This window comes from Sorex araneus, chromosome 2, assembly GCF_027595985.1.
Source record: "Sorex araneus isolate mSorAra2 chromosome 2, mSorAra2.pri, whole genome shotgun sequence".
NCBI classification, from domain to species: Eukaryota; Metazoa; Chordata; class Mammalia; order Eulipotyphla; family Soricidae; genus Sorex; species Sorex araneus.
In genome coordinates, this window is record NC_073303.1 from 203,210,360 (window position 1) to 203,238,314 (window position 27,955).

Below are 27,955 nucleotides of genomic sequence, written 5' to 3' on the forward strand. Positions count from 1 at the left end.
GTCCATCAGAACGTTGCAAGACATTTTAATAAATAAAATATTAAAATTCAAAAACACTTGTATAATGTTTATCTAAAATGGAAGCAATTTAAAAAATGTGGACCGGTTTATGTTCGAAGTCGTTGTTCCACTAGGCGGCAGATTTTGTTAAAAAGTCGTGGAAAGAAGAATCCCATGCAATTTTCAATATCGGCCAGTAGGGGCCGCCTTGTAACCACATATGCCTTTGATGTTATAGAAAATATAGATAAAACATTTTCTACAATCTTCTCTCATTATACATCATTAGAGTGTTTTACAGAAAAAAAATATTGAAGAGATGAATATCTTCTACCCTCTGCCATGCATTAACCATAAAACCAGCCAGGGGAAATGACAGTATAAAATCCTAACTGGCTTCTGAGAACAAGTGCTTAGACACAAAGTAACTGTCATTCAAATGAGTCCGAAGTGCAACCCTGTTTCTTTGCGGTGTCCTTAGCCCTGGCCCCAGATCCCCAGCTCACCGAGTTACATAGTCACACGGACTCAGTCTGCACACGGCTTACTGCCTGGTGAAGGCCACCCTGGGAATACGCAGGAAATAATGGAAATTCCCAAAGAACAGGGGAACATCCTGCCATCATGCGTTTCTATTGTTTGCCACCCCAATTCACACACACACATGTGCAGGCCCACCGGGCGGGCGCTGCTGACATCACCGTGCAGACTTGCTCTTGGGCTCTGAGTGTGAACTCGGGTTCCGCCACAGCCCAGGGAAGGTGGTCCTCTCAGCACAAGCTCAGGAAGCAAGCTGAGCTTCTGCGCTCTAGCTTTCCCTTCTGAACTGGGAAAAACATGTGCCAGCTTAAACCATATTTTAAAATATTACTTTAAAGGAATTTTTTCAATTAAACAAAAATATTATTTTTAAAGATTTTTTTCAATTAAATAAAAATATTATTTTAAATAATTTTTATATTAAATAAAAATATCATCTAAAAATTTTAAAGGGCCTGTGCTATTCTGCGTGTTTGGGGTCCGGGTCGGGTCTCCAGGGGTAGCTCTGTGGGTGTGGAGCACTGCTAGGTGTGGTGCCCTATAATTCTCTAAAAACAGAAAATGGGAAGATACCGTCTGTATCACTGTCATCCCGTTGTTCATCGATTTGCTGGAGTGGGCACCAGTAACGTCTCCATTGTGAGACTTGTTACTGTTTTTGGCATATTGAATACGCCACGGGGAGCTTGCCAGGAAGTTCTGCCGTGCGGATGGGATACTCTCGGTAACTTGCCAGGCTCTCCAAAAGGGATGGAGGAATCGAACCCGAGTCGGCTGTGTGTGAGGCAAATGCCCTACCCACTCTGCTATCCAGTCAATCAGCTCAATCAAGTGAATTCGTATTAGCCATCCTCCGACACATCACAGTCACCGGCCAGAAGCTTCCTAGGGCCTGACGTAGCCTCTGTTCCCTCGCTCATGCCCCAGTGCCCAGGGCACTGTGTGTTCAATATCATTTATAGATAGAGAAGCCCAGATGATAAAAGGAAACATTTATTTCTTTCTGGGGGACGGCTTTACTTTATCTGAGGCCAATTAAGTCATTAACAAAGACACATGTCTGCGGAACCACAGATGACGTGAGTGACCCCTTGGTCACGCCGCTGACACGCAGTACACGCTTCCCCGCTGTGTCCTCGAATGCTTGAATGCGTTTTTCTCAATGTCTGTAACGTGGACGTGGCAATAACCCGTCACGCAGCGAGCCCATCCCGCCACCCTCTCAGAGACCCTCAGGCCTCAGCAGAAGGAGGAGGCAGGTGAGGCAGGGCCCGCCCGGCTGCCCGGCCCTCCCTGGCAGCTGCCCCGTCCTAACCCAGCAGACGGGACCTGCACGGCCTAACGTACACAAACCTCTGCCAAGGAAATCAACCTGAGGTGCAGCCCCAAACCTCATGAATCTAATTTATTCCCCTATTTGGCAACACAAGAATGTGTCTTTCATGAGAGCCAGGGCTGGGGCCGCCCGGCCAGGGAGCTGCGGTGAGGCTCTGCCCCCCACAGACCTGGACCTGCCATGGACCGTTGTCCCGGGGACCACCTCCCAGCCTTCTTAGAGAACAGGAAATGAGAGACTGACACATCACATGGCCACACCCCAGGAGCCTTGGGGACAGCCGGGCACCAGCAAACACGGGTTTCCAGAGTCTGTCCCGAGGATGGGTTCGAGGGTCCGTGTGAAGCCCAAGTCCTTTGGAAAGACCCCACGCCCCCACAGCCGCAGAGCTCCGTCAGAGAGTGAGGTCGCCCCTGCAAATCTCCCTGGTCCTCTGTGCTGTGTTCTCCGTGGGCCTGCTGTCCACTGCTCTGCGTCTCACCTGTGCCCACCCGCGGCCCCCTCACCGGGACCCGGTCACAGTGACAGCGAAGACAGGAGCACTGTCCTCCCCATGGCAATGAGCCTGGTTATGTCAGCTTGGGTAAACTTCCTGCCTTAGCCAAACCCACTTGGGTTTATTCCCCCCCAAAGGAACTAAAGCCTAGTACCTTTCTACCCGATGATAAATAAAAACTTTGCTCGCGGAGCCCTGGAAAGCTTTTGTCAATGAGCAGAGCAAGGTGCTGCCCGCTGGCCTCAGCAGAGCGCCAGCAGCTGGCCCTTGGGTGGGACCTGCCGCTCCCTGCCCTGCCCCCTCCTCCTGCGCCCGCCTCTCTCCCTCTCTAGCGTCCCGGCGCCAAATGCCTCTGCGGTGTCTGAGCAGAGCACCTGTGCGCGTGACTCACGCCGCCAGCACGCGACGCTCCCTCCGACAGCACAGCGGACCTCACACGCGTCTCTCCGGGCCAGTTCCCACCTCGCCCGGGAAACGACACGTCTGCAACCCCCGCCCTCCTCCGGGCTGCCCCTTCTCCACAGGGGGAGCCACAGCCTGGCCCATCAGAGCCGCCCAGGCGTGGGGGACCCTGGGCGTGTGGCAGTGAACTCTGCACACTTGCGAGCTACAGTTGTCCTTGTTGTTGTTGTTGTTTGTTGAGTAGTGAATTGCTTTCACACTTTTTAAAGAGGATTTCGAAGCACGCGCCTTAGCAGGTTCCTTGCACGGGAACTACCATCCAAGACCTACCCAAACGCTAACACTCACTCATGCAAGTAAACCCTGTGTCGCCTGAAGGAGGGGACGGAGGCACACGACCATTTGTGTTTTTTCAGCTAGAGTACAGCTCCAACAAAAACGCGCTTTCTGCAGGAAATGGGGTTGAGAAGGATGAGGATGACTCTCCCGAAAAGCAGGTGCTGAGATGTGGGCAAAAACAACCCCAAGTACCCAGCTCTGAGCAGGGTCTGGGTTAGGCTCTGGGAGGAATGAAAGGCGTGTTTAGGCTTTCCTCTCCTGCAAACACTTTCTGTTTGACAAAAAGTCTTCGGCTTATTTTTGATATTTAAATTAGGGGCTGTTAGAAGAAAAGTCAGTTAAAGGGACCCTTGAATGAGCTCGGGAAATGTATACTGCCCCGCCCCGCCCAGGAGGCTTTTGTTTTCTCTTTGCAAATTAAAAAGTTCTGCAGCCTCCATGCCTCTTAGGAACCTCGACTTGCGCCCTCTCCTCTTCCATTCTTTCCTGCAGCACTTGTCCGGAACAGGGCAAGGAAATCTATTTCGTCTTTGGGTCAAAGGCAAAAAGAAGTCTGGAATTGGCAAAGATGAGCGAAAATATTGCTGACAATTTTCTTTTAAAAAGAAGCACTTGGAGTAAATTTTACAACACTTATTTTTTTTAAGTTCTTTTTTTTTTTTTTTTTGCTGATTGTTCCAGTGGCTTCTCAACTCTTGAACCAAGCAGATCTTAAAACAAACAAACAAACAACCGAGATGGATGAATGCTGATCGCTTCTACTGCAAAAAATAAATAAATAACAGATAAGCAAGACATAAGAAGCATCTAAAAGCAGATGAAGTAACTGTCTCTGAAAGCCCCGGCGCGCTTTGCAAAATTTATTCTTCAAAAATACACACCGATCTAGGTCAAGATATATGTATGTATATATTTAAAAAAGAAAAGAAAAGAAAAAGGAGGAAGGTGGAAGAAAAAGAAAAAGGACAAAGGCATCGCGCGCGTGAAATGTGACCGGGGTGGAAAGGGCCGGACCTCGCCCCGTGCGCTCCGAGACGCGCGGGCCCTGCCCGGTGCGCCCGCCGTGCGCGGGCCGGGCCGGGGAGCACTGTGCGGGGCGCACGGGCGGGCTGGGGTCCCCGGGGGGCGTCGCCGGGCCCGGAGCACTGTGCGGGGCGCGGGGCGGGCGGAGCGCGCGGGCCGGGCCGGGCGGGGGCGGGGCTGCAACCCGAGCCTCCGCCGTCTGATTGGGCGCGCGCGCCGGGGCCAGGGGAAAAGCGGCGCGCGGGCCGGCCAGGCGCAGTCGGAGCGGGCGGGCTGGCGCGTCCCGGCCCCCAGCGCGGCCCCCGCCCGGGCGATGCGCTAGCACCGCAGGACCGTTATCCGCGCGGGCGCCGGCACCATGCCGCGCTCCTTCCTGGTCAAGAAGCATTTCAACGCCGCCAAGAAGCCCAACTACGGCGAGCTGGACACGCACACGGGTAAGGGGCGCGCGGCGCGCGGGCGCGGACGGACCCCCCAACCCCCCAGGCGCGGCCCGGCCCGCTCCGGGGGCCGCGGCCCGGCTCGGAGCGGGATGGACCGGGCGCCGCGAGGGACTGGATGGAGAGCGCGGGGAGCGCTGACCCGCCCGGGACGCCCCGCGCCGGCTCCGACTCCACCGCGGGGGGCTGCGCGCGCCGGGGAGGTGCGTGGCACCCCGGCTCCGCGCTCTATGACTGCGTTTTGGGGTTTTCCCTCCCGCCCCGGGTTGCTTGCTCGCCTGTTGCCTGGCCTTGCCAAAGCAGCTGCTCGGTGCGTGGCTTTGTACTCAGAGGACACAAAGCCTGCTTGGGGAATATATATATATATAAAATATCCCGGGAAACTTTTGCCCGTGTGCAGTTCGCAGCTCCTGCGTTGCTCTGCCTGGAACTTGCAGGCGCTGCTCGGGACGTGTCCCCCCAGGGCAGGGCCTGCTACCCGCTCCTGTCAGACTTGTGTGCAAGCCACGGGGGTGGGGGGCTGCAATGACTGGGGTGCTGCCGGGGTGCAAGGGGATGTGCCGCCGCGGCCCCTTCCCCTGGATCTGGGACTCTAGGTTTGAATGTTCTACAGTCCCACCGGGCCCCCCGCCGTGCCCCCCCTGATCCTCCCAGCCCTGACCTCCCTCCCCCGCTCTCTCCCGCAGTGATCATCTCCCCATACCTCTACGAGAGCTACCCGCTGCCTGTCATCCCCCAGCCCGAGATCCTCGCGTCCGGAGCCTACAGTCCGGTGACCGTGTGGGCCACCGCTCCGTTCCACGCCCCGCTGCCCAATGTCCTGTCTCCTCTCTCCGGATACCCCTCGTCCCTGGGCCGCGTGAGCCCCCCGCCTCCCTCCGACACCTCCTCCAAGGACCACAGCGGCTCGGAGAGCCCCATCAGCGACGAAGAGGAGAGACTCCAGTCCAAGCTCTCCGACGCCCACGCCATCGAAGCGGAAAAGTTTCAGTGCAATTTATGCAATAAGACCTATTCGACGTTTTCTGGGCTGGCCAAGCATAAGCAGCTGCACTGTGACGCCCAGACTCGGAAATCCTTCAGCTGTAAGTACTGTGACAAGGAGTACGTGAGTTTGGGCGCCCTCAAGATGCACATTCGGACCCATACCCTCCCCTGCGTCTGCAAGATCTGCGGCAAGGCCTTCTCCAGACCCTGGTTACTGCAAGGACACATTCGCACTCACACTGGTAAGAGCAGAGCGAGCGGGGACACGTCCCGGGGGCTGGAATGAAGCAAGGGGCTGGCCGCGGCCGTCCCATTAAGGGGTGGCTCGGGGCTGTGGGTGCTGGGTGATGCTTTCGGACTGCTTCCTGGGCGCTGGGGGAGTCTTTGGAGCTGAGGTTCTCCTTCACAACCTCTGCTCTCCAGAGACTGCAAATGGTCCTTAGACTCGGGAAAGCAGATTCGAGAAGTCAGTTTGGTCTCAGCAAGCAGCTAGACAGTCAGGAACGGTGTCCGTGCGTGTGTGTGCTGTGAAATGGTTCCAGCAAGCAGCAAATGATCATCGATTGCGTAGCTGCTTGGATGGAAGGGTTCCCATCCGTTGTCTGTTACTCACACTTCTTACACTAGTACGGGAGCAAGTGAATCAGGCAGCGGGAGCTCGATTTGTTTTGCTTTGTTCTCCTGCTAAAATTTTAATTCCTGTACAAAATCACCCAGCAGGGGAGGGGAGGCCTTCATCCCGGCCTGGCCGTAGTTTGGGCAGGAGAGGGAGGTGTTGGGGAAGGCTGGGAGGGGCTCAGTTTGTGACTGCACCTGCCTCGGTAGGACAGCTTCAGAGCTGCAGGCGTTAGTCCTGCGGTCAGCAGCACCAGTGTTCTGGACGGGCCTTTTTAAGTGCAGCCTTGGCCTGTGCCTAAAAGGAACGGATATTAAAATAGTTCTCTCCGTGGGGAGTTTGAGTCTAACTTCGCTACTTCTCATTCCTAATGACAAAGCGTGATTGATCGCCGTAATGTTATCTGACTGTGCCCCCTCTGCAAACACTGACCGTCTCTCTTTCTCATCCTCACCACACCTCCAGGGGAGAAGCCTTTTTCTTGCCCTCACTGCAACAGGGCATTCGCAGACAGGTCAAATCTGAGGGCTCACCTGCAGACCCACTCTGATGTAAAGAAATACCAGTGCAAAAACTGCTCCAAAACCTTCTCCAGAATGTCCCTGCTGCACAAGCACGAGGAATCTGGCTGCTGCGTCGCGCACTGAGTGACGCAATCAATGTTTACTCGAACAGATGCATTTCTTCACTCCAACTCCAAATGACAAATAAAAGTCCAAAGGCATTTTCTCTTGTGCTTATCGACCAAAAATATGTATAAACACACACGCACACACATGCACACACACACACACACACAGCTGCAAGACCACAGAACCCATGTGTTTAAAGTTAATCCTTTCCATGTGAAGTTTAAAATTACTATATATTTACTGACAGCTAGATTGAAAGGATAAAAGACAAAGCTCTTTCTCTAAAGATAAAGCCGAGAAATGAAAGAGAACATTGCATCTTTTTCTACTAAGGAAGAATGCAAAGCGTTACTTTGCTGCCAAATCATTTCAACGGAAAAGAACAGTATTGCTCTATAATCGAGTTTGTAATAGAGTTTCCTCTAGGAAGAGAATCTGCCAGACTCTGTCTCAGGTGCCTTAGAAGTATTCCGAGTTTACTTCATTACATGTCTGATGTCTGGTTGCCATTGTTGAACTAAAGGTTTTGCTTTTTTCTCTTTGTTTTTGTTTTTTTACGATCTGAAATGCTTTAAAGTATATTTTTAAGGGAGAAAGTGAACGAATAAGAACCAAACACAGGCAAATGTATTAAATATGTTTTTTGTGTGTTTGTTGCCAATCAGCGAATGTGCCTTGAGAGGAGAGGGTAAGTGGGCTTTGAGCATTCCTGTGTGTGCCCATGTCTTATGTTTTTAAAGAATTTTTTAAAGGATCTTTTAAAAGAATTAATTGAAGATGGGAATAAGTGCAAGAAAGGATTCATAGAAATTCAGTAATGTACTTTATTATAATGCATACATAAATGCAATTCACACAATACCTTTACAAAGTGCCTTTTGAAAATTTTATAGTTGAGTCCATGTAAATTTGTGTCTATTTTTATATGTTTGAGTGAGTTTTGTATGAAAGTGAAATGTTGTCTATAGCAAATGCCTATGAACAACCCAAAGGCTTGTGAAAACCATGTTTCTTTGTTAGAAAACAGTTTTCAAGGTCCCTTTTTTTTACAATAAACATTTTTTGATTTAAAATCTGTTGTTTGTATGCTACTTTTAGAAACTTTATTTGCTGGTTAGTATAAAACTGATATATAGAGAATTGTTTCTTTTATCAATAAGAGAAAAGGTATAGTTTTATTATACAAATTCAGTGTTATATTTTAGATGGTAATAAAGAATATGTTAGGTTATAAAAAGTATATTTTCTTTAATATTAAAATAATAGCTAGACAATCATGGAAAATAACAAGATGGTGGAGTCAAGAGTACTTACCTAAAACTTTTACTTATGATGACTATTATTTTGGTTTTGTGAAAACATTACAATTACATATTGTGAAACTCCTGGACAAGTATGAGATTTTTCAAATAAAATTAAATTAAATGCAAGACTAAAAAATATTTGCATGAAAAATTAGGAAAGTGGGTTTATTATAAATTATATAAGTTTGAAAAATTAAAGAATACAAATAAAATCCCACTCATGGTAATATAAAATAAATCACAGGTTCTATGTGAGCAGGACTATATAATAGAGCACTAGATTTTCTCTTGCTGGTATTTTGAATACCCCCCCACCCAAACCCAATATGCACGTGATAGAGTGGCATGTTCAGCCACTTCCTGTGCAGACATGTGCATGTGGATTTATGTGCTTAAAGAACCACAGCCATACACACTGTGACAGTAGCCATGCCACACACATATCTAGACCCAAACTCAAACCCATTGAGAGGATGGATAGTTGCTTTTGTTGATCACTTCATCGAGTATGTTTAGAGCTCAGAGACTACCCCAGTCACACACACACACACACACACACACACACACACACACTCCTTTTAATGTCCTTGTGGTAAAAATAAAAGCTGGAACTCATATCTCAAAAATATTAGCCTATTAGCCAATGATCTAAAATACCAAAAAAGGTTCACGTGCACATTACTGAACTGAAGTTTTAAAAGAGATTACACTTGACTGGAAAAGTCTTTGCATTAATATTTTCCTTTTAATCTTTAATTTTTTTTAGGACATGGTTAATTACAAAATTATTTGGAGTAGCAATTTGTAAATATTGAAGAAATGCTGACTGGACAGTCTCACCTTGTAGAAGGCTGCTTCAGTGCCTCTCTCTGAGAGAGAGGTTGTCTGAAAGCTTCACAGGTCATGTAGTGCATCTTGTGTGGACAAATGGGTGCAGGCCGAGCATTCCTGAGGTGATCTGATTGGCCTCCCCACGGCCACGTCTGCGCCTGCTTCCTTTCCTCATTTGTAAATCTATAAGCAAGTCCCTTTCTTGGTGTCCAAAAGTTAAACAGATAATTTCCTAAAGGAAATGTCTGTTCATTGCTTTAATTTCTCAGTGAAAAATTACTCACATTATTTTTGAAGCTTGTTTCCATATTGTCTTCATCATTCTAAATTGTTTCATAATTTAAATATTTTACTTTGATTACGGTAACAAAGGTTTGAGTTAACATTGGATATTAAAATTTTTTGGTAAATGTGGCTCAGAACTTGTAAAAGCGTTTTTAGCATTTTTACCAAGGTTTCCATGTCTAGATGTCTGTTCTCCTCTACAATACATAAGTTCTAGTTGAAATGTCTCTTTGAAATAATTTTCTGAATATGGTATTTCTGGGAGATTTAGGACACTTATATATTTGTACTTACCTCAGTGCATCACAATTGTTTGCCGATAACTTTTTTTTACTGCATAAATTATCCTAAAGCATAAATTCCCAGAACTCAGCATATCATCTGGCAAACACACACACACACACACACACACACACACACACAAAAAACAATGTTTGCCAGATGGATACATAGAGAAAATAATAGAAAATGATTTGCAAATCTAAAGTAAATTTCACATGCTTCTCATTCCAACCGAAGTCTTGATATGTGCTGTGAGCATTTACTCATAGAGAAAATCAATGGCAAGTGTCCTGTCCTGGTGATGGCGGCTCTCTTTGCCTCTCTCTTTGGGGTTGGTGCTTAATAAAGAAGAGAAGAAAAGCATACAGGGTGCGTGCGTTCTGAAGTCCAGCGCGGGGCTCTGTGGACCTCAGCTGTAGGAACACAGGCTGGCTGGTGCCCACTGCATCCTTCCCTTGTTTCCTGCACTGTGAGAGAGTATGTGCAGCAGAAAGAAACTCTCAGCTTGGATCCAAATATGTGTGTGCGCCGACTCACAGCCTGTTGGTTTTCTGCAGAATACAGACTCGGTGCCTTCGTTTCCCTGTTCCTTGAAGGGCCACGGCCTAAGCTCCCAACTAGGTACTCGACTGTCCCTTGCACGAATAGCCATTGCAGAAAATAGTAAATAGTCAGTCTTACTGTCATTAAATGTTTAACATGGCACCTAGTGCTTCCATACGGGGTCCTCGAATGTGCCAATGGCTCTGTTAAGACATTGGCCTGTTATCAATAAAAAGAAACTCAGAGCGCTCAGATAATGGGACTGCCATAACGGAGGTGGTATTTGCCAATGAAGTCAAAACCTGGATTCTTCTGAGACTAGTTTCCCTGGGAATGAAGGAACTGCCAGAGTGTACTCAGCACAGTGATTTATACTCTTAGAGATTTACTGACCAGGACAAGAAGAACATGTCCTCGAATTAAAATATGTTAGAATCTGCTTCGGCTGTATTTTACAATGACCCTAACTCAGGAACTCTACGATGGCACACAACAGTCTTCAGAGCCGTGTCCCAATTTCTTTGTAGAAACCCCAGGCTCCACTCCCTGGGGTCTGCGCCCCCCTGTCGGCACACGCTCCCTGCGGTTCCCGGCGCTTCTCCTGTTGCATGCGGGCCTGTTTCCTCTGACTGCTCCGGGGGGGGGGGGGTGCAGAGCAGCTGGCCTCCATCCCCTGTGCATTAACACTCCCCTCCTGAAGGCCACTGTGACTCCCCATCCACCCACACTCCCCACTCCGTCTTTTATCTTCTAGACTAAAATGTCTTCCAAGCTAAACAGTCGTCTCTTTCACCACTAAAATGTGGACACTCTGGTGTAATGAGGCAATTATAATTTTGAAAAGTCTAAGGCCTGCCTGGCTAGGAGCCCCATTCAAGACACTCGCTATGGTAGTTGGGGCACAGGAAGCAATTTGAGCACCATCTTTAGGGCCCGTCTGTGGGTGCGGAGTCTGCCACCCAGACAAGCTTCTGCCACGGTTTTCAGAGAAGCTGACTTTTGCATCCTTCTCGTTTTCAGAGTCAGGCGAAGAACAAACTTCCGTTTTCTTGATAGAGACACAAATCAGGGGTAGTTTTCATTGAAATTTTCAGTAGTAAATGTGTATGGTCAGTTCCCAAAGTCACATTTAGCTCCTCATGGCTCCAGGAAGTAATAATTACCTTGTGGAAAGCATGCATGTAAAAAAGCAAGAAGCATGACACTTTTCCGCTGGGGCATTTGGCCAGACCCCCCAAACAATGAGAGATTAGCAGAGGAAACGCTGGCATGCCCATGTGCTCCAACTCCAAAGGGGCTGCTGAGGTATTTATAGCAGTGAGTGGGAGAGCCACACTGAATAACAGACAGGCGCCTCCTATGATTTCTACACTAGTTCGCTTAATTAAGCTGCAGTGCTTGGAACACTCAGTGTAATCCATTCAGCGGTGTTTGGAAACCTGGAGAGTTAGTTGTGAGACCTTTTTAATGATTAGCTGAGCAAGGTTTTATAGCAATGTCCAGGGTGCTGGGCACCCCAGTCGTGGTTCCCTTTAGAATGGTAGAGACGCAGGGATTAGCTTTCTTTCTCGCAGTCCATTCTGGGGCTAGAATCTTCTGCCTCCCAGGTAGCGAGAGCATCAGCTTATAAAGCTCTTCTAAGGCCCTAGGAGCAAAGCTTCAAGTGAAGTAAAGCAGTGATGCATCATCTTACCAAAGAAAATAAATAGCTATTTATATTTCTTGCGCATCTCTCTTTCTCTCAGTTCCATCAAATAAACCAATATTTGAAATCTTCCTGTATTATCCAACACATTTTTTGAGATGAGACAAGCATTTAAAAAAGTCAGGCAAGGCAGTTTTCTATTGCATCCACACTAAATCTTGTAGAAGGTTGTGCAAGTCCCAAGTCCTGCCCCTTGTCAGAGATTGACGCGTAGACCTTTCGGATGCCCTCGTTTGGTGGGTGTGAGGCAGAACCCGGGACTCTGAATTTCTAACCACATTCTAGAAAATGCCCAAGATGTTGATCTTTGTCTGTCATCCCAGATAGCTTCGCCATGACACGAAGTTCAGTTCAAAGTCACTCATGACCCTTCCCCAGTTGCAGACCCTGAGCTAATCAGCCCCAGGTAGCACGAAACAGATGACAGTGTAGCTATGGGCTGGAGTCACCAGCAGCTGAGCCTGGAACACGCCTTCTCTGTAATTCTGGCTGGCCGAGTGCAGCGAGGAGCAAGAGAAAGGACAGCTTTCTTTTTTCCTGGCCCCTGTTTCCCCACCAAGTTGTCCAATGCCCTGACCCCTAATCTCCAGAATACTATATTGTGACAATAATCTGGTTTGGGGATTTTTCTATCCTTTTCTGTATGTCTCAAATCTTACCCAATACTTACCCACTTTTAGGGAGCCCCTGAATGCATGCCTACTTTTTCTAGTTCTAACATATCTGAAGACTAAGCCCTGCTCTGCAGAGAAACCTCTGAATGGAACTTGGTCCAAATGAAAAGAACTACATACACCGGAGAGTGTGAATGTGATGATCAGCTAATGACCAGCCCTAGACGAAGATGATACTCTTGGTGGAATTTGAATTAGTATTGAATGAACAATCTATGCAATATTATCTTATTTTATAGACATTTATTCTAAAACTTCCTGTTTAGAAGCCAGGCTCAGAACAGCAAGTACACTTGCCTCTCACACAACCAGATTCGATCTGCAGCATCCCACAGGGTCCTGTTCATCTGCCGGAAGCAATCCCTGAGCACAGTGAGAAGCAGGTGTGATCCCCAAATCAAAAAATGCTCCCCCGGAGCAAATAAAAGAAGCATATTTGTTAAAACAGACAAATAAATGAGAATCACCGCATCCAAAACCTGTAAAATATAAAGGAAATAAATGTTTGCATTATAACTTAGCAGGAAATTATAATTACAATGAGGAACTTCAGAAAAAAATAAAAATGGGTGAAAATAAATGAATTGTCCTTTGGGAGAAGCAGTATAAAGTGGTACGAGCCGTTATACTAGCGCGTTTCTGTGTGTTGGCACTGGGCAGCATTCCTTCCCAGCGGGCCTTCTGGGAGTCAAGCTAGCTTCGTTTTGCTAAAATGTACATTTTGTTTGGATTTTCTGCCACCATTTTGCCTGTTGCCAGGAGGCCGTTCCCCCCCCACCCCGCCCGGGGTCCAGCGAGCCGGCCTGAGCGGAGGCCGGGCAGTAGGAGTGCCCGCCCCGCTCGCCCCTGGGCTGCCTCGGCCTCCCCACAGGCCTCCGCCAGCCTGTGCTCGGGAGTTGCTCTTAAACACGGGGTAATTATAAGGTGCGTGTTCTGTGGATGAAGACCTCCTCCCGAGCACAGTCTGCGTCCCAGTGTCCTGTAATGACAGCCCTGGACCGCGGGTGACGACTCGCCCTCCTCCCCAGCCTCTCCGCGGGGATTAGGACCCGGCCAGCCCGCGCCCAAGGAGGACGAGAGCTTCTTCCAGCTTCCTCCAAGTTCTGAAGACAGAAAGGGGCGCAGAAGAGCCTGGCCCCGCTCTCTCCGGCCCCGGGACTTGGTGAGAGCATCGGGAGACCCCACAAACCTGGGGGGACCGGTCAGAGCTGCCTGCACGGGGGGCTCCAGCTTCAAAAGAGAGGTCAATTGTTCCAGAGCACGTGCTCTCCCATGCAGAGTCTCTGACTGACGTCACCGGAGGGTAGTTAGGAAAATGCTCCTTGCGGGGAGGCGGACACGGCTCCTCTGGGGCGCGCAGTGAGGACAGCCCTGGGGAGGGAGGCTGGGCCAGGACAGAGGCCTGGCAACCCTCGGCAATTGTTTGCTACAGATCGCTATTCGCACTCAAGCTTAGGACCTCTTCTCTTTATTTCCTTTACTGCATCCCACTATTCACTGTAGCACCGTCGTCCCGTTGTTCATCGATTTGCTCGAGCGGGCACCAGTAACGTCTCCATTGTGAGACTTGTTGTTACTGTTTTTGGCATATAGAATACGCCACAGGTAGCTTGCCAGGCTCTGCCGTGCAGGCGGGATACTCTCGGTAGCTTGCTGGGCTTTCTGAGATATATATATATATTTCCCTCTATGATGATGTGCCCCATGGCCCCATCATATTGGGATATTGTATACAAGTTCTTGAGTCTGTTCACTAAAATGAATAAACTTATCATAATTGGGTTTTTCTGATAAATGAACTAAGATCAGTTACAGATTTTGTGCTTTACTCATGAACGTAAACTCCTCTTGGATTCTGTATTTTAGATCAAAAGATGTAAAAGTTTCTTTTATGTTACTACTTTCCTGAGGGCATATGAACTCAATAAAAAATAATTAGAAGAAAAGATAAATCTCATTTTTACAATTTAGGAAAATCTTCAACTTGGGCTCAAGCAGTGAGCAGCATGTGTGTGCCTTTTCTGGAGACGTTTGCTTTCTCTAACCCTCTCTCCATCATGAATTTCTCAGTTAATTTCCCAAGGAAGTGCAGTGATTGATTTTACTGGTAGCCATTTTCTTATTTTTATCCAAACCCTTCAAGAAGCAGGGAGTTGATTTTCCATTTGTTCCACAGAAAGATCATTGGCCCTTTAAAGTGATACTATAATTTAAAATCTCATTAGTGAGCCCCATTCTAACCTGATTTACTGTGTTCTTGTTCCATCAGGAGTGCCCTATAATCAGTCTAAATAAGATGAGATGCAGTGTTGCCACCTATGTTACATATGGGCGAACTGTGGCCCATCCTATTACCTGTAAAATGGAGGTGATTTCTGAGTTGAAATAGGTGAACAGCCAGTAGAAATGATACCTGCACCGGCATGTTCATTGCAGCACTGTTCACAATAGTCAGAATCTGGAAACATCCCAAATGCCAGAGAACAGATGACTGGTTAAAGAAACATTGGTACTTCTACACAATGGAATACTATGCAGCTGTTAGGAAAGATGAAGTCATGAAATTTGCCTGTAAGTCATGGAGAGAATCATGCTAAGTAAAATGAATCAGAAAGAGAGGGAAAGACATAGAATGACTGTACTCATTTGTGGAATATAAAATAACATAATAGGAGACTGACACCCAAGGACAGTAGACACAATGGCCAGAAATATTGCTTTATAGTTGGAAGCCTGCCTCATGAGCTAGGGGAGAAGGCAGTTGGGATGGAGAAGGGATCACTAAGTCAATGATGGTTGGAGGGATTGCTCAGGATGGGAGATGTGTGCTGAAAGTAGATAAAGGACCAAACGTGATGGCCTCTCAGTATCTGTATTGCACACCATCATGCCCAAAAGCAGAGAGAGAGCATGGGGGAAACTGTCTGCCATAGAGGCAGGAGGAGGGTTGGAAAGGGGGGTATACTGGGGATATTGATGATGGAGAATGTGCACTGGTAGAGGGATGGGTATTTGATCATTGTATAACTGAAACTCAAAGATGAAAGCTTATAACTGTATCCCATGGTGATTCAATTAAAAAAAAATAGGTGAATATCTAAAGCCGTAGCAAGTGTATGTCACATTGTCATTGCAAAGTGGGATTCTATTTTTTTCATAAAGTTGAAAATGCTTTTTGGTTTGGCAGTCTTATAGACGAGAAAGGCCATTCCAAGTTTTCTGCGTGGTATTATTTTGTGATTAAAAAGAGAAAATAGTGCTTTGGGTGGCAAATTGGATGGAATGTGAGGTGACTATGCTAAGTAAAAAGCAGAGAAAATTGCCAGAGAATTCCACTCGTGTGGTGCTATATGGATTCCTGAAACATGGATCCTCCAAGCGGATCAACAAGTCTTTACTGGGGGGAGGGGCAGGGCCAGGAAACTCAAACCCACCTGTCAAGAAAGAGCAAAACTAACCCCTAAACTCAGTGAAAATGATGGTAGTTACTAGAGATAATGAGGACTTAGGGGGAGGAAGCAGCAAAGAACCTGGTGTTGGAGGTGAGGACAGTTACACAGCCACAGGGCTGTAGAGCCAGGCGTCCTGCCTCAGAGTGACACAGCAATGAGAGATCCGTGAAGAAGCCATCCTCTACTAGGGCAGGGCAAAGCAGCAAAAATCTAAATAAATGAAAAAGGCACGAGCCTTCCCACCTGTTTCTCACCACTTCCTTGTTGCCATGTATGACGAAGTCAAAAATATAGGTTTGATCAGAGAGCAGCACACATTATCCTGATTGATTAAGGTGTGTAAGTGGTAAACCTGCATGTTTTATTGTGTCATCCAAAATAAAGACAAAAATCATACTGATGTTCTTCAGATTTATAAACTACAAAACTAGAGCAAGTGTTCATGACTTAATGAGTTTGAAGAGACCTTTGAAAACTTTACCTTCTATGCAATGTCTTTAAATAGTGCTAAAGGCGTTTTATGCATTTATATATTTATTTTGTAATAAAAATAAATATTTTAAATATCAAGGTAGAGCACTTTCTTTTTAATTCTATGCTCAAGTTCTAGTTCAAAATGTTTTTTTCTCTGTGTCAGAAGGAGAGGGACAGATATAGAATGACTGCATTCATTTGGATATATAAAATATATATATATACATATATATAGTAGAAGACTAATATTCATGGCCAGGGAAAACAGGGGGTAGGAGGACTAGTCAATGGCTGGACCTAACCACAAGTGTATGGGGGGCTGAGGGTAGGTAAGATAGAGAAGAGACCAGTATGACAATAATAGCTGGGAATGATCACACTGGACAAGATCTGAGGGTTAAAAGCAGGTAAAGGGATATTCTTGTCAACCTTTCAGTATCAATATTGAAAACCACAATGTCCAAAAAGTGCCTGCAGGGTGTGTGGGATGGGGGGATGGGAGGGACCCTGGGGACACTGGTGCTGGGATATGTGCACTGGTGGAGGGATGGGTGTTGGGACACTATGTAGCTGAAACCCAATCATGAGCAGCTTTGTGAGAGTCTATCTCACAGTGATTCAATTTAAAAGTTTAAAAATATGTGGTTTTTTTTTCCTCTCCTTATATATTCATTTATTGACTCCATACCAAAAAATAATAGCTACTTTTAATTTAAAAAATGACTTTTAATGAAAAGAAGTAGTTAAGTAGGTTGGAAGCAAATGTTGTACCTAAGTTCTCACTTCCTTTCTCCTGTGTGCCATTGCCACCGAGATCTCTGTAGTCAACCTGTGACTGGTCACTACACCAAGGCAGTAAGCTACGGAACAGAGCCACCCTTTTGCTGAAAGGGAAACACATCCTTGGCTGTCAGGATAGAAAGCTTTGGGCTCCTCCAGATGAATCAGCCATTCTTGATGTGTTTGGGCTGTCGGGGTGTTCCGGAAACTCAAACCAAGAGAGATCCAGGATGGTAATACTGACCTCTGTCTGCTCTGCTGAGAGTGGACTCCATCTACACAAGGCTACACAGCTGCATCCTGCCTCCTCCACGACCAAGCTGCCCTTCGAAGGTGCAATGGCATGTTCTCACAAAGCCACATGGCGTTTGGTCCGCGGGTTCCTTGGCATGCACCTGGACTCCTACAAGTTCACACAATTGACCTTCTTGAGAACAAAGACACAAATCTGTAGCCTTATAAAAGGAAAGAGAAAGTGTTAATCACACTTATAGCAAGACCTTGGGGTCTTAGAGACAGTCTAAGAGTTAAGGGGGCAGACGCTGGGTCAGTCCCCAGCATAGCACAGACTCCCCTGAGCCCCACCTAGAGTGACCCCTGGACACAGAGCCAGGAGTCAGTCTTGAGACCACTGGGTGTGGATCCAAAACCAGAACATGAAACAAAAAGCACAGTAGGCAGAAGACACAGCTCAGTTGCAGAGAGCTTGCCTTACTGATGTGGTCTGATCTCCCGTAATTTCTGACAAACATTCTGGCGCTGGAGAGATGATACAGTGGGGAGGAGCTTTGGTTACTCGTGGTCAACTTGGGTTCAATATGGCCAAGAGTGATCCCTGAGCACCAAAATAAGAGCCAGACCCAAGCACAGTTGGGTGCAGCATGTCAATAAATAAATAATAAAACAAAAACAGAGACCCTGTTTTATTCTTTACCATGACAAGTAAAGGTTATGTATTCAGCTATGAGATTAAATAACTGCTCACCATTATCAACCACAGACTTCACTGAACAGAAAGTGGGATCCAAACCTCAGTTTAGTTCAGCGAACTCACCTGTATCGGGTACCTGGTAAAATAAAACTTTGATAAAATAAAATAAAACTTTACTAAGGAGGCCAGAGAGATAATAAGTGGGTAAGGCACTTGTCTTGAATGCAGTTGACTTGGGTTCAATTCTTGGCATCACATACTGTCCCCTGAGCCCCACCCAGGGTAACCCCTTAGCACAGAGCCAGGAGTAATCCCTGAACTCAGTACGGTATGCCTAAATCGCACCTTTGCAAAAAAGGAAAAAAAAGAATTAGACATTTTTTGTTACTGATGATATTCTTAATTTCAGTAATTATAAATTATATTTGGCCCAACGGTACATAAATATAGTCAGAAGACTATAAAGCAATTCATAGTCACAAGTGGTCAAGTATGTATCTTGCCTTTGCAAGGTCTTGAGATGATTTCTAGTTCACATAACCAGCACGGTCAGATGACACCCCACAGAAAATGTTTTGAAGTTAATGACCGGTATTTCTAGTGTTCTGCTCAGTTCATTTCCTACCAAATAACTTTTTCCTTACACATTTGTAACAAACCACTAGAACACTAACTGTCTACCACACAACATCATGGAAAATTCATCAACAATACTGAAAAATGTGTTCCTCGAGAAGGTTATACATGTTCCAGAACTTGAAGAAAGGACACAAAAAGCTGTGTTGAAGGATAAACAGATCTTAGAACTTTTAAGAAAGATGTGTTTTTTGGGAGACAATGTATAAAATTAGTAAAATAATTCTGATTAAAATCTTTACGTCACTAAATAAGAATATATAGTTATTCTTATTTATATCACTAAATAAGGATACAAATTCTGAGCTAAATCCTTGATGAACAAAGAATAATTAATAAGTGAATTTCTGACCCCTTGACTCAACCCCTAGGGAAGTAAGGTTACTGAATGTACCTCGTTTCATGAGTAACAAATATCTGCGTCCCCATGAAACATTACTCAAATCTTTATTCTCTGGACAGTGTCTGTATCTCCCACACACAACAGTTAAAGGCCTGATAAAAATTGCTATCATGTAAGTTGTCTTTGACTACTTTTCCTATCTTCCTCTAGGTCTTTTTCTTTTCTCTCTCCTATATGTTGAGGGAGGAGCTATAAATGGCATTTTCCTATATTGTGGTGTGTGTTCTTGATGGTTCTTGGAGGTTGCCTCCCTTGCAGCTTGTGGTCTTGGAAACCAGCCCCAGAATGATTCACCAACCACTTGATGATCTGGGCTGTTTAAGACTCTTTCATATCCTTAAGAAGACTACAAAAAGGGCAGCTGCTTATTATCTGTGCAACTATGTCAAGGAAGAAAAATGGTGCTTCTACTCAAACAATTTTTACTTATAATAGATGGAAGTCACTATGTGTGAAAGAGAGAGAGAGGAGATAGAGAAGAGAGACAGAGAGAGGAGGAGGGAAGGTGGGAGGGAGAAAGAGAAAGGGGAGAGAGAAGGAGGGAGAGAGAGAAAGAGAGAGAGAAAGAGAGAGAAGGGGGGAGTATCACCATTGTGCAGTCTGTCCTGTAGGCAGGCAGCCCTGATGTAATGTTCAGCCTTTGAAAATGCCTATTTGGAACATTAAAAACATCTGGAGAAACCACATTTCCATGTTGAAATAAAGATAAGTTGTCATTTCTGCTACTCATTTTGAATTTATCCCACAGACTGATGAGAGAATTTTTCCCAGAGTAAGCTATAGCATATGAAAATCTAAAAAAAAAAATTAAAAGAAAAATTAAGAGGTGAAAGAGACTAGAAGACAGTTTTTCCTAATGGGAAAGTTCCATACCCGTCCCTCCAAGAACGCTTGCTGCATTCAGACGAGTGGCTTTGGGGGTGAAATTCAGTGCAGACGTGAGAAGCAGAGCAGCCTATGGGGTCATCAGCAGGAAAATCTCTCAGACTTGATTGGTTTTTCATTTGCTCAGTTTAAATGATGATTTAGATCGTGTCCCAAAATTATGTGTTTGGGTTGAAATTTAGCATACTGCATTATCCACACATGGTCTCTGATGTTCAAGAATCCTTTTCCATTTCACACTCGCTGTTTTCTCAAGCCTGTAGCTGAATAGCACAGTTATTAATACGTCATCTTTATCAAGAAAAAGAATTTCATTTTTAGAAGTTCATCTACCCAGCCTATGCCTGTACATGCAGCACCCTGGTCCTCCCGGTGAACATGATGACGAAGACTGACTCTGTCCCCCTCCACGGGGTAATCTGATGTTGGGCTGATGTTTCTGCAAATGGCCTATGCAGGGAATCCACATATAAGCTGACAGAATTAGTTTCATTCCACTTTTGTCTAACACTCTCGGTGACCCACCTCAGCCCCCCACTCTATGTGAATTCTTTCATATGCCCATGGCTCTAAGACACTTGTGGGAAAAGAACATATCAGACATTTTTGGATATAATACTCAAGTTCGAATATGTAGTTTTATTTCAAAAATACCATAAAGAAACTTAAGGATAACATAGCAGAGAGTCAGGGAAGAGGGACAGTTGACACTGAGATTTAGTCTTCAGTATCCATGGATTTTTCTAGATTTTAAAAAAATTTGCTCAAGAAAACCTTTCTCCAAAGAAAAGCCTAGTCACTGAAGAAGCAACTCTATGTTAAAAATACTCTTCGTAAGAAAAATGCTACATATTAAGAAACACTCCTTGGAACAGGCCCGAATCCTAGTTTGTTTGCAAAGCTTCAGCAAAGAACGCGGAGAGGGAGCCTGGAACCCAGTCCCAGCTCCCAAACTGTGCTCTAGAGAACGGAAGTGTTTTCACTGGTGTCCCAAGGCTCCCTGGAGTCAGATGTCTGTCATGTGCTCTAGATCCTCTTTCAGTTTCAAATTTCAACATATCAGAAGTCTCCAGAAAGCTGGAGAAGTTGATTTAATTTGCTCTTGAATATGTAGGAATATCCCAAGGAAAGTACGTCATGAGCCATTGATTATGGCGACTAAGGACACTGCACTTTCTTCTCAAGACACAGTGGACAGAACATCCCCTGTCCTGTGCATTTACTTTGTTTCAGGCGAAGGGTACGTGGCTAGGAAGCGAGAGGGAGTGGTGTGTGTAACAAGGTACCCACCAAGGGTACAATCAGTTGGACCACAGGTTGTGTTGGATGTGTTCTGATGCTCAATCAAGCTTACAGCAGTGATAGGCACACCCTTACTCTTTTACCATGTGGACCAAGAATGCAATGGAGAACCCCCCTCACATATTTTTTTCATCGCCCTTCCCAAGTTCTCCCTCAAATGTAAAACTGTAGCACTGTAGCACTGTCATCCCGTTGTTCACTGATTTGCTCGAGTGGGCACCAGTAACATCTCCATTGTGAGACTTGTTGTTACTGTTTTTGGCGTATCCAATACACCATGGGGAGCTTGCCAGGCTCTGCCGTGTGAGTGGGATATTCTTGGTAGCTTGCTGGGCTCTCTGAGAGGGACCGAGGAATCAAACCCAGGTTGGCAGCATGCAAGGTAAACACCCTACCTGCTGTGCTATCGCTCCAGCCAAGCAAATCTAACGATGATTATTTTTACTCTCTAAGGGAAAAAGTTCAGGTGGATTGCCAATACTTAGTAATCTACATCTAGTTCTACAAAAGCTTCCATTTTGAAGTGAAGAAATATTCTTCCAATGCTTATGAAAACTGACGCAAGAATGAGAAAAAGAGTTTTGTCATAGAATTCATACAGATCATCCTAAAATCTCTGAAAATAAATGAAAATTATTCTTATTCTCCTAATTGTCAAAATAAATAACCAAGTTTCAATCTTGTGGGTTTTCTCTCTGGTTGCTTTACTTTCTTTTTCCTTTTTGTCCTTTAAAAGGTACCGGTGAAATATTTTAGGTAAACAGGTAAACCGAAAACTCATTCTGGGCCATGATCTCAGTCATCAGTTGTTGTTTCCAAGCCTTCTAAAATTTTTCATCCGATTTGGGTGGCTAATTTCACAGTTTCCCCCTCAGAGCTCCACACCGTGTGGAGCTGGGAGTCACTGGAGACCGGGGGAGGCAGCCACCTGCTCCTGCTCTCTGGGCACCTGCTGGGGAGGCTCAGAGAACCAGGTCCTCCCACAGGGACTGGGGCTGAGAAAAAGCACTTCTGGGAAAATTTAAAAGAAAAAGTGAACGTGCACCATACATTTTCCTCATATTCTAATAGAGACTTAATGAATCATTTCTTTGTCCCAAGTAGGCTTCTTATATTTTGTAAAAGGACAAGAAAATAAAGAAAAAAGGTTGTGTATGTGCATACATCAACTACAACTAGACTAATGAGTGCATCTTGATTCATGAGAAATATTTTTACCCGTTATCTTAAAAGAAAGTGTTTGAGTCAGAGACAAAAACACTAACATGTAATTTCGAACACAAATCAAACGCTATTCTTCATGGGAGACCTTATGGCCAGAGTTCCCGTCATCAATGTCCCAGCGCATGTCCAGCACCTGTTAGGAGGGAAATCCAGCCAGGCCAGAGGGTGCTTTTCTAAAAGAGGGTGCTTTATTTTAGAAAGGTGTTCAGAAGTAAATTGTGCACATCCAGCCATACGCAAAACATACCATATGTATGTCCTTATGCAAAAGTTAAAGATTTTATGATTTGTATTCATGTCATTAACATTTTTACAAACCACAGTTTTTTTCATATTTATGTAGCTCTAATACAGTTAGGAAACAGAATCAACTATTTTGTCCATGATCTGATTCACACTCGGAGGGCCTTCTGCTCTGAAATCTGTCCTTCTGTTGATCCGACAATGTTGGGTCTTCATGCTGTGTTTGTCTGGGACACAAACTCTGACCATGCCCATGAGCAAAAGCGAACATAAGCTTCAGAGGTGATCTATGGCCACTACTCTCCACCTCTGGCCTTGCCACATCCAATTCTGGAAAACATCTGAGTAATGCTGTGGAATTTTCAAGTGGGTTGGTTTTCACAGGCCTCGGAAGCTCAGAGGTCATCTCTATTCCCGGATCTTTTTCAGATAAGAGTCTTATGAAACATTGATACTGGGATGTAGACTCCAGCCAGTGATACTCAAGCGCATCTCTGGACTGTTTTTACATGTCATTTTCCACTTGTGGCAGATTATACCATAGCCCACCCCCAACAAAATTATTGTCAAAGCTCAATGTAATGTGACACCAACAAAATGTGTATCTCTACAAAATTGGAAATGAAGCTATTCTAAACTAAACTAAAATCTTAGTTTCCTATTTAGGTAGACCATCATGTTCATTTTGGCATTTTTTTACCCTAAATTTGACTTGTGAAAATAATATGCCCTGTAAAAATAAAAATCAACTCCTGGATACATTAATTTTTAATAAGGTGCATTTTTTCAATAAATGACTTTGTGTTTACCAAGAAACTTCTTTTAAATACAGATACTGAAAGATAATAAAGTGTCTTTGTTCTTTATCTGTCTTTTAACTTTGAATCATATATCTTAGTGAACAAGGAGCATAAAATCTCTATATTAACAAAAAGGAAGAAAAAGGTGGTAGAATTCTAAAAAAGGCCTGTACAGTTTCAAATGTTAGATGGATTTTCACAGGATACTTATTTGAAAAATGCCTATGATACTAGCATCCAGGACCCTAGGTGGGCTTGATGGCGCCTTCTCATGTGAATCTGAACTGTTTGTCTGATCTCATTTTCTTTCTAAGAGGGATGATCTCTCTCAAGAGGGCACCCTTCTTTCCCTATACGTGCTCTAGAGTGGGTAGGGTGGACCTAGAGGTGGTAGCATTTACAAAGCTTTCAAGATTACCACTATTTTAGCTAGCACAAGTTACTGGCAGTGTTGAGACACTGTGTTCTTCACGTGTAAGGCCTGTGGGCTGGATTGCAGTTGACCAGCCTATTGCACTGGGTCTTCGGAGCAGAACCAATATGATCACCCATCCTGAGAACAAGGAGAGTAAGCTGAAGGAGGCCCTGACAATAAACTCTGGTTTTCCAGAATCTTCTTTCACTCCTTGTAGGAGAGCTATATAGTTAATTAAGTCCTGTTACTGACTCTAATCATAGCATTTTGTTTGCAGAAATAATCCAGATAAATAGACTTTTGTGAAGACTCAGAGACAAACTACCTTGCAAAAGTAAGAAATGTGGTGTAGAAATTAGAACTTTTGTATCAAAGATTAAAAAATTGTATAACCTAACTCAGAATTATGACAAAGCTTAACAGGAAGTTCTCTGACTGAATCCCATACCAATAAAAGTCTAACGGTCCCAGTAATTTGTTAACACAAAATAAATTGCTTATTCTTCAGTCCTGCTTTGTCTGATTACATATAGTGGTATTGTGATATAGTAAGCTATAACATAAAATACTACACTAACTACTTCCCCAAGCCCTCTTCAAATCCTGCATGATAGCTAACACGTAGGCCCTTTCTGTTTTGAGTTTGCAGGCAAAATACCTGCATTCTTGCATCCTTATTCAAATGCTGGAACATGGGAATATTAACTTACAAGATCTGGGAAACAGGCCACATCATTAGACCAGAAGCAGGAGGACACTCAACATAGGGTCATAATTTATCCAATCAAAATGTGTAAGTATAATAAATGATAAAACAATGTTCTTTTTCACACAGGTGATACGCTCTTCATTTATCTCAACAAACCCATTCTAATATCTTGAAATGAGCTTTGTCAGGTTGTCTTCCTAAGCAACTTCTCTTTGTGAACAGAGTTGGGCGACTCCCTGTCATGAACTCACTTATACAGAAGACATGGAGAGCACTGGAGGCAATGTGTTTGTCTACTCTGGTAATGGGCGGAATAGTCTCCAAAGGGATGTGCTTGTGAGGTACGTGTGAGCTGAAGAGCGTGTATACTGAGTGTGGTGTAGTGTGTGCATGTGAACATGTATGACACCATGTTTAATTATACATGCTAGAATGTACATATGTGATTTACTGAGGAGGCACGCTAACCTGTGCGGTTATAGGCTGTGAAGTGAGTCATGAGTGAGGCGTATGCTGGGCACAGGCTTTCCACTCACTCACTCACTCACTCACTCGTCCATCGATCCTGCCAACTCTTCCTCAAGAAATGCTTGTGGAGTGGCTATATCACAAACATATAGCCAAGGTACTGATCGGCGTGTGTAGTTCAAAGCATCTTAGTAGAATTACTTCTTCCTCATGAAAATCTTTGGGGGTAGAGTAATTCTTTATTTCCATCAGACGGAGGAGGGTGGGGTGCAAACTAAACCACTTGCCCTGTCATAGAACTAGAATAGACAGGAAATAAGAGCACCAGAGCATCAGTGCCCCATGGCCCCACTCAGGGTTCACGGGCCAGGGCCCACGGGACACCGGCCTCCCCTTCTTCACCTGCCGCTTGCAGCCTCACAGATATTTAGCAGCTGTCATAGCTCAGGGTTGCTCCCGATCTCTGTCCTCAGCATTCAGCGAAGCCCTCAGCCACACTGCTAGGGGACCCCCTTCTCTCCTGCTGTGCACTTTTTATTTGTAAAGGCACTGAACATATTTAACAAAGTAGGGAGATAAATGCTAACACTATTTGTTTCCCTTAGGTTTGCGGTGTTCAAGGACAGCAGAGGGGTTTAATGTGTGTGCAGCAGAGAAGTGGTGTAGCCACAGGAGTCACAGGCCCTGTGAGGAAGCTGCTGCAGCCCCGAGGGAAAGAGGAGCTATTGTGAACGAAGGCGAGAGGGCACCTGTGCATCCAGCTTCAACTCCCTGACCCGTCTGGGGATCCTCCGCACTGAGCTGGCCTCAGCAGAGAACAAACTGACGTCCTGGGTGGGGCTTGTCTGACTGAGTCCAACAAGACCAGCGCCAGAGTCGCAAAGGGCCGAGTTCCCGGAGTCCCCTGGGAAAGACTTTTATGCTCGGGTAAAAAGCTTCCTGACGTACCCAGAGGCCAATCCTGACTAAGTGTGTCACTGCCCTGTTCTTGAAGTTTTTCAACAGCCCCGACGGCTAGAGAAGGCTCCTGCCCCTGCCCTCGCAGTAGCTGACCTCAGATCAGTCAGAGGCCGCCTGTCTGCACAGCAAAGGGGGTTGTTGGGAAACAACAGCAAGGGGCAATTTGGAGAGTGGCACCTCATGGTGTAACATGTTTACTGCCCCAGAACAAAGGATAAAACAAAACGAAAGGGGGGGGGAGATCTTAATAGATTTTAGAGGGCTGCTTGCAAACAAGTCCGTGTGCAGTGGCTTCTCCTCTGCTGCTCCTGGAACTCTCTCAGGGAGGAGTCTAGTAGCTGGGAGGCTGTCTCCTCAGCAAGCAGCGTCGCTTACGTCACTTGCATGGGTCACACAGACCCTTGCTCGGAGGCTCGGGGATGTAGACTCTGGGATCCTCTCCGGCCCGGACTCTGGGGTCCTCTCCGGCCCGGACTCTGGGGTCCTCTCCGGCCCGGACTCTGGGGTCCTCTCCGGCCCGGACTCTGGGATCCTCTCTGGCCCGGACTCTGGGATCCTCTCTGGCCCGGACTCTGGGATCCTCTCCGGCCCGGACTCTGTGGGGCTCTCTGTATGCCCGCACACCTCCTCCCTGCTTTCCTCTCCTCTTTGCCCGCTGGCGACCCGCCTGCAGACACATCGTCTCTGTGGTTCCCACCTCACCACGTCCACTTGCTCACCAGAGCAGCCAGCTCACTCTCCCCCACGTCTAACCCAAGAGGGTCCTCGCTCTCCTCCTTGCTCGGGACGCGGAAGGCGCAGTGTCATCTTTCCCTTCCAGAGAAGCACTGACTCAGCAGAAGAGAGAAACTCAAGAATGAAGAATCGAATTGCTCTCGATTATGAATGACCAGGGATCCACGCATGTGAAATACTTTTAAAGCATTTATTTTTTGAATGTGATCTAAAAATATATTTTGTCAGTTCTGAAAAATGCCCCTCTTCTGATGAAATTTTGATTCAATAGTTATATTCATTAAATAAAAAGGTAGTTATCGGAACCAGAGAGGTAAGAGAAGAATTTCAGCACTTTGTTACACTGCTGAGCCATAACTCTGTCCCCAGGGTCCCTGGGGCCCAGCAGGAGCTGGGGGTCAGGAGCACGGGTCTCTTGGAGACAGCAGAGAGCTGGGAGTCAGCCGTGAGCACTGCTGGGTGAGTCTCAAAGGCCAAAAGGAAAGAAAGTGTGTTTTGAAGGCTCTCAGATTAGTGTTTTAGTAATTAGACTCCTAATCTCTAGGGAGGGCGTCTGCTAACCATAAATGGTCACATTTTTCCTTTATAAGAAAAAAACTTCACATTGGCTCTTTCCAGTGGCAATCTCTTATTCTAATGCTATAAAATATGCACTTTTCTTGTTTTGTTTTGGGTCACACCCAGCGATGCACAGGGGTTACTTCTCTCTCTGCAGTCAGGAATCACTCCTGGCAGTGCTCAGGGGACCATATGGGATGCTGGGAATCGAACCCATGTTGGCCACATGCAAAGCAAATGTCCTACCTGCTGGGCTATCGCTCCGGCCTATATTCATGATTTTTATCATAGAAAATGTTGACTCAAAATAATTTAATTGTCACTTGTCACTTGTCATCCGTTGATCTTTGGTTTGCTCCAGCAGGCGCCAGTAAAGTCTCCATTTGTCCCTGTCACGTGCTAGTGCAGCAAAATGATATCTGCTCGCTCCAGGAACAGCAGAGCCTCAAATCGTTCATTCAGGGATTTGACGAAGAAATCTGACCATCTAGTTGGTGGGCGGCCACGAGGTCTTCTGACGTCCTGTGGAATCTAGTCGGTAACAG

The 27,955-nt window shown here is 45.7% G+C and overlaps 1 protein-coding gene across 2 annotated transcripts; it reads left to right on the forward strand.

Moving 5' to 3' along the window:
- Positions 1 to 4,390: 4,390 nt before the first annotated feature.
- On the forward strand, positions 4,391 to 25,941 carry SNAI2 (snail family transcriptional repressor 2). Of its 2 annotated transcripts, XR_008628602.1 has the most exons (4): positions 4,391 to 4,573; positions 5,263 to 5,805; positions 24,912 to 25,030; positions 25,763 to 25,941. XR_008628602.1 is itself a non-coding variant. In XM_004615312.2 (3 exons), the coding sequence occupies exons 1-3, from the start codon at positions 4,495 to 4,497 to the stop codon at positions 6,824 to 6,826; spliced, it is 804 nt and encodes a 267-aa protein (XP_004615369.1). In that variant the 5' UTR covers positions 4,391 to 4,494; the 3' UTR covers positions 6,827 to 7,878. The 2 variants fall into 2 exon arrangements, 1 of the variants encoding a protein (XP_004615369.1); XM_004615312.2 differs by lacking the exons at positions 24,912 to 25,030; positions 25,763 to 25,941 and adding an exon at positions 6,645 to 7,878.
- The last annotated feature ends 2,014 nt before the right edge of the window (positions 25,942 to 27,955 follow it).

Excerpts from the sequence above, each read along its gene's own strand:
- SNAI2 (XM_004615312.2), top strand. The coding sequence starts at position 4,495 with ATGCCGCGCTCCTTCCTGGTCAAGAAGCATTTCAACGCCGCCAAGAAG. Across the intron at positions 4,574-5,262 it reads CGAGCTGGACACGCACACGG|TGATCATCTCCCCATACCTC; the intron begins GTAAGGGGCGCG and ends TCTCTCCCGCAG. Across the intron at positions 5,806-6,644 it reads ACACATTCGCACTCACACTG|GGGAGAAGCCTTTTTCTTGC; the intron begins GTAAGAGCAGAG and ends CCACACCTCCAG.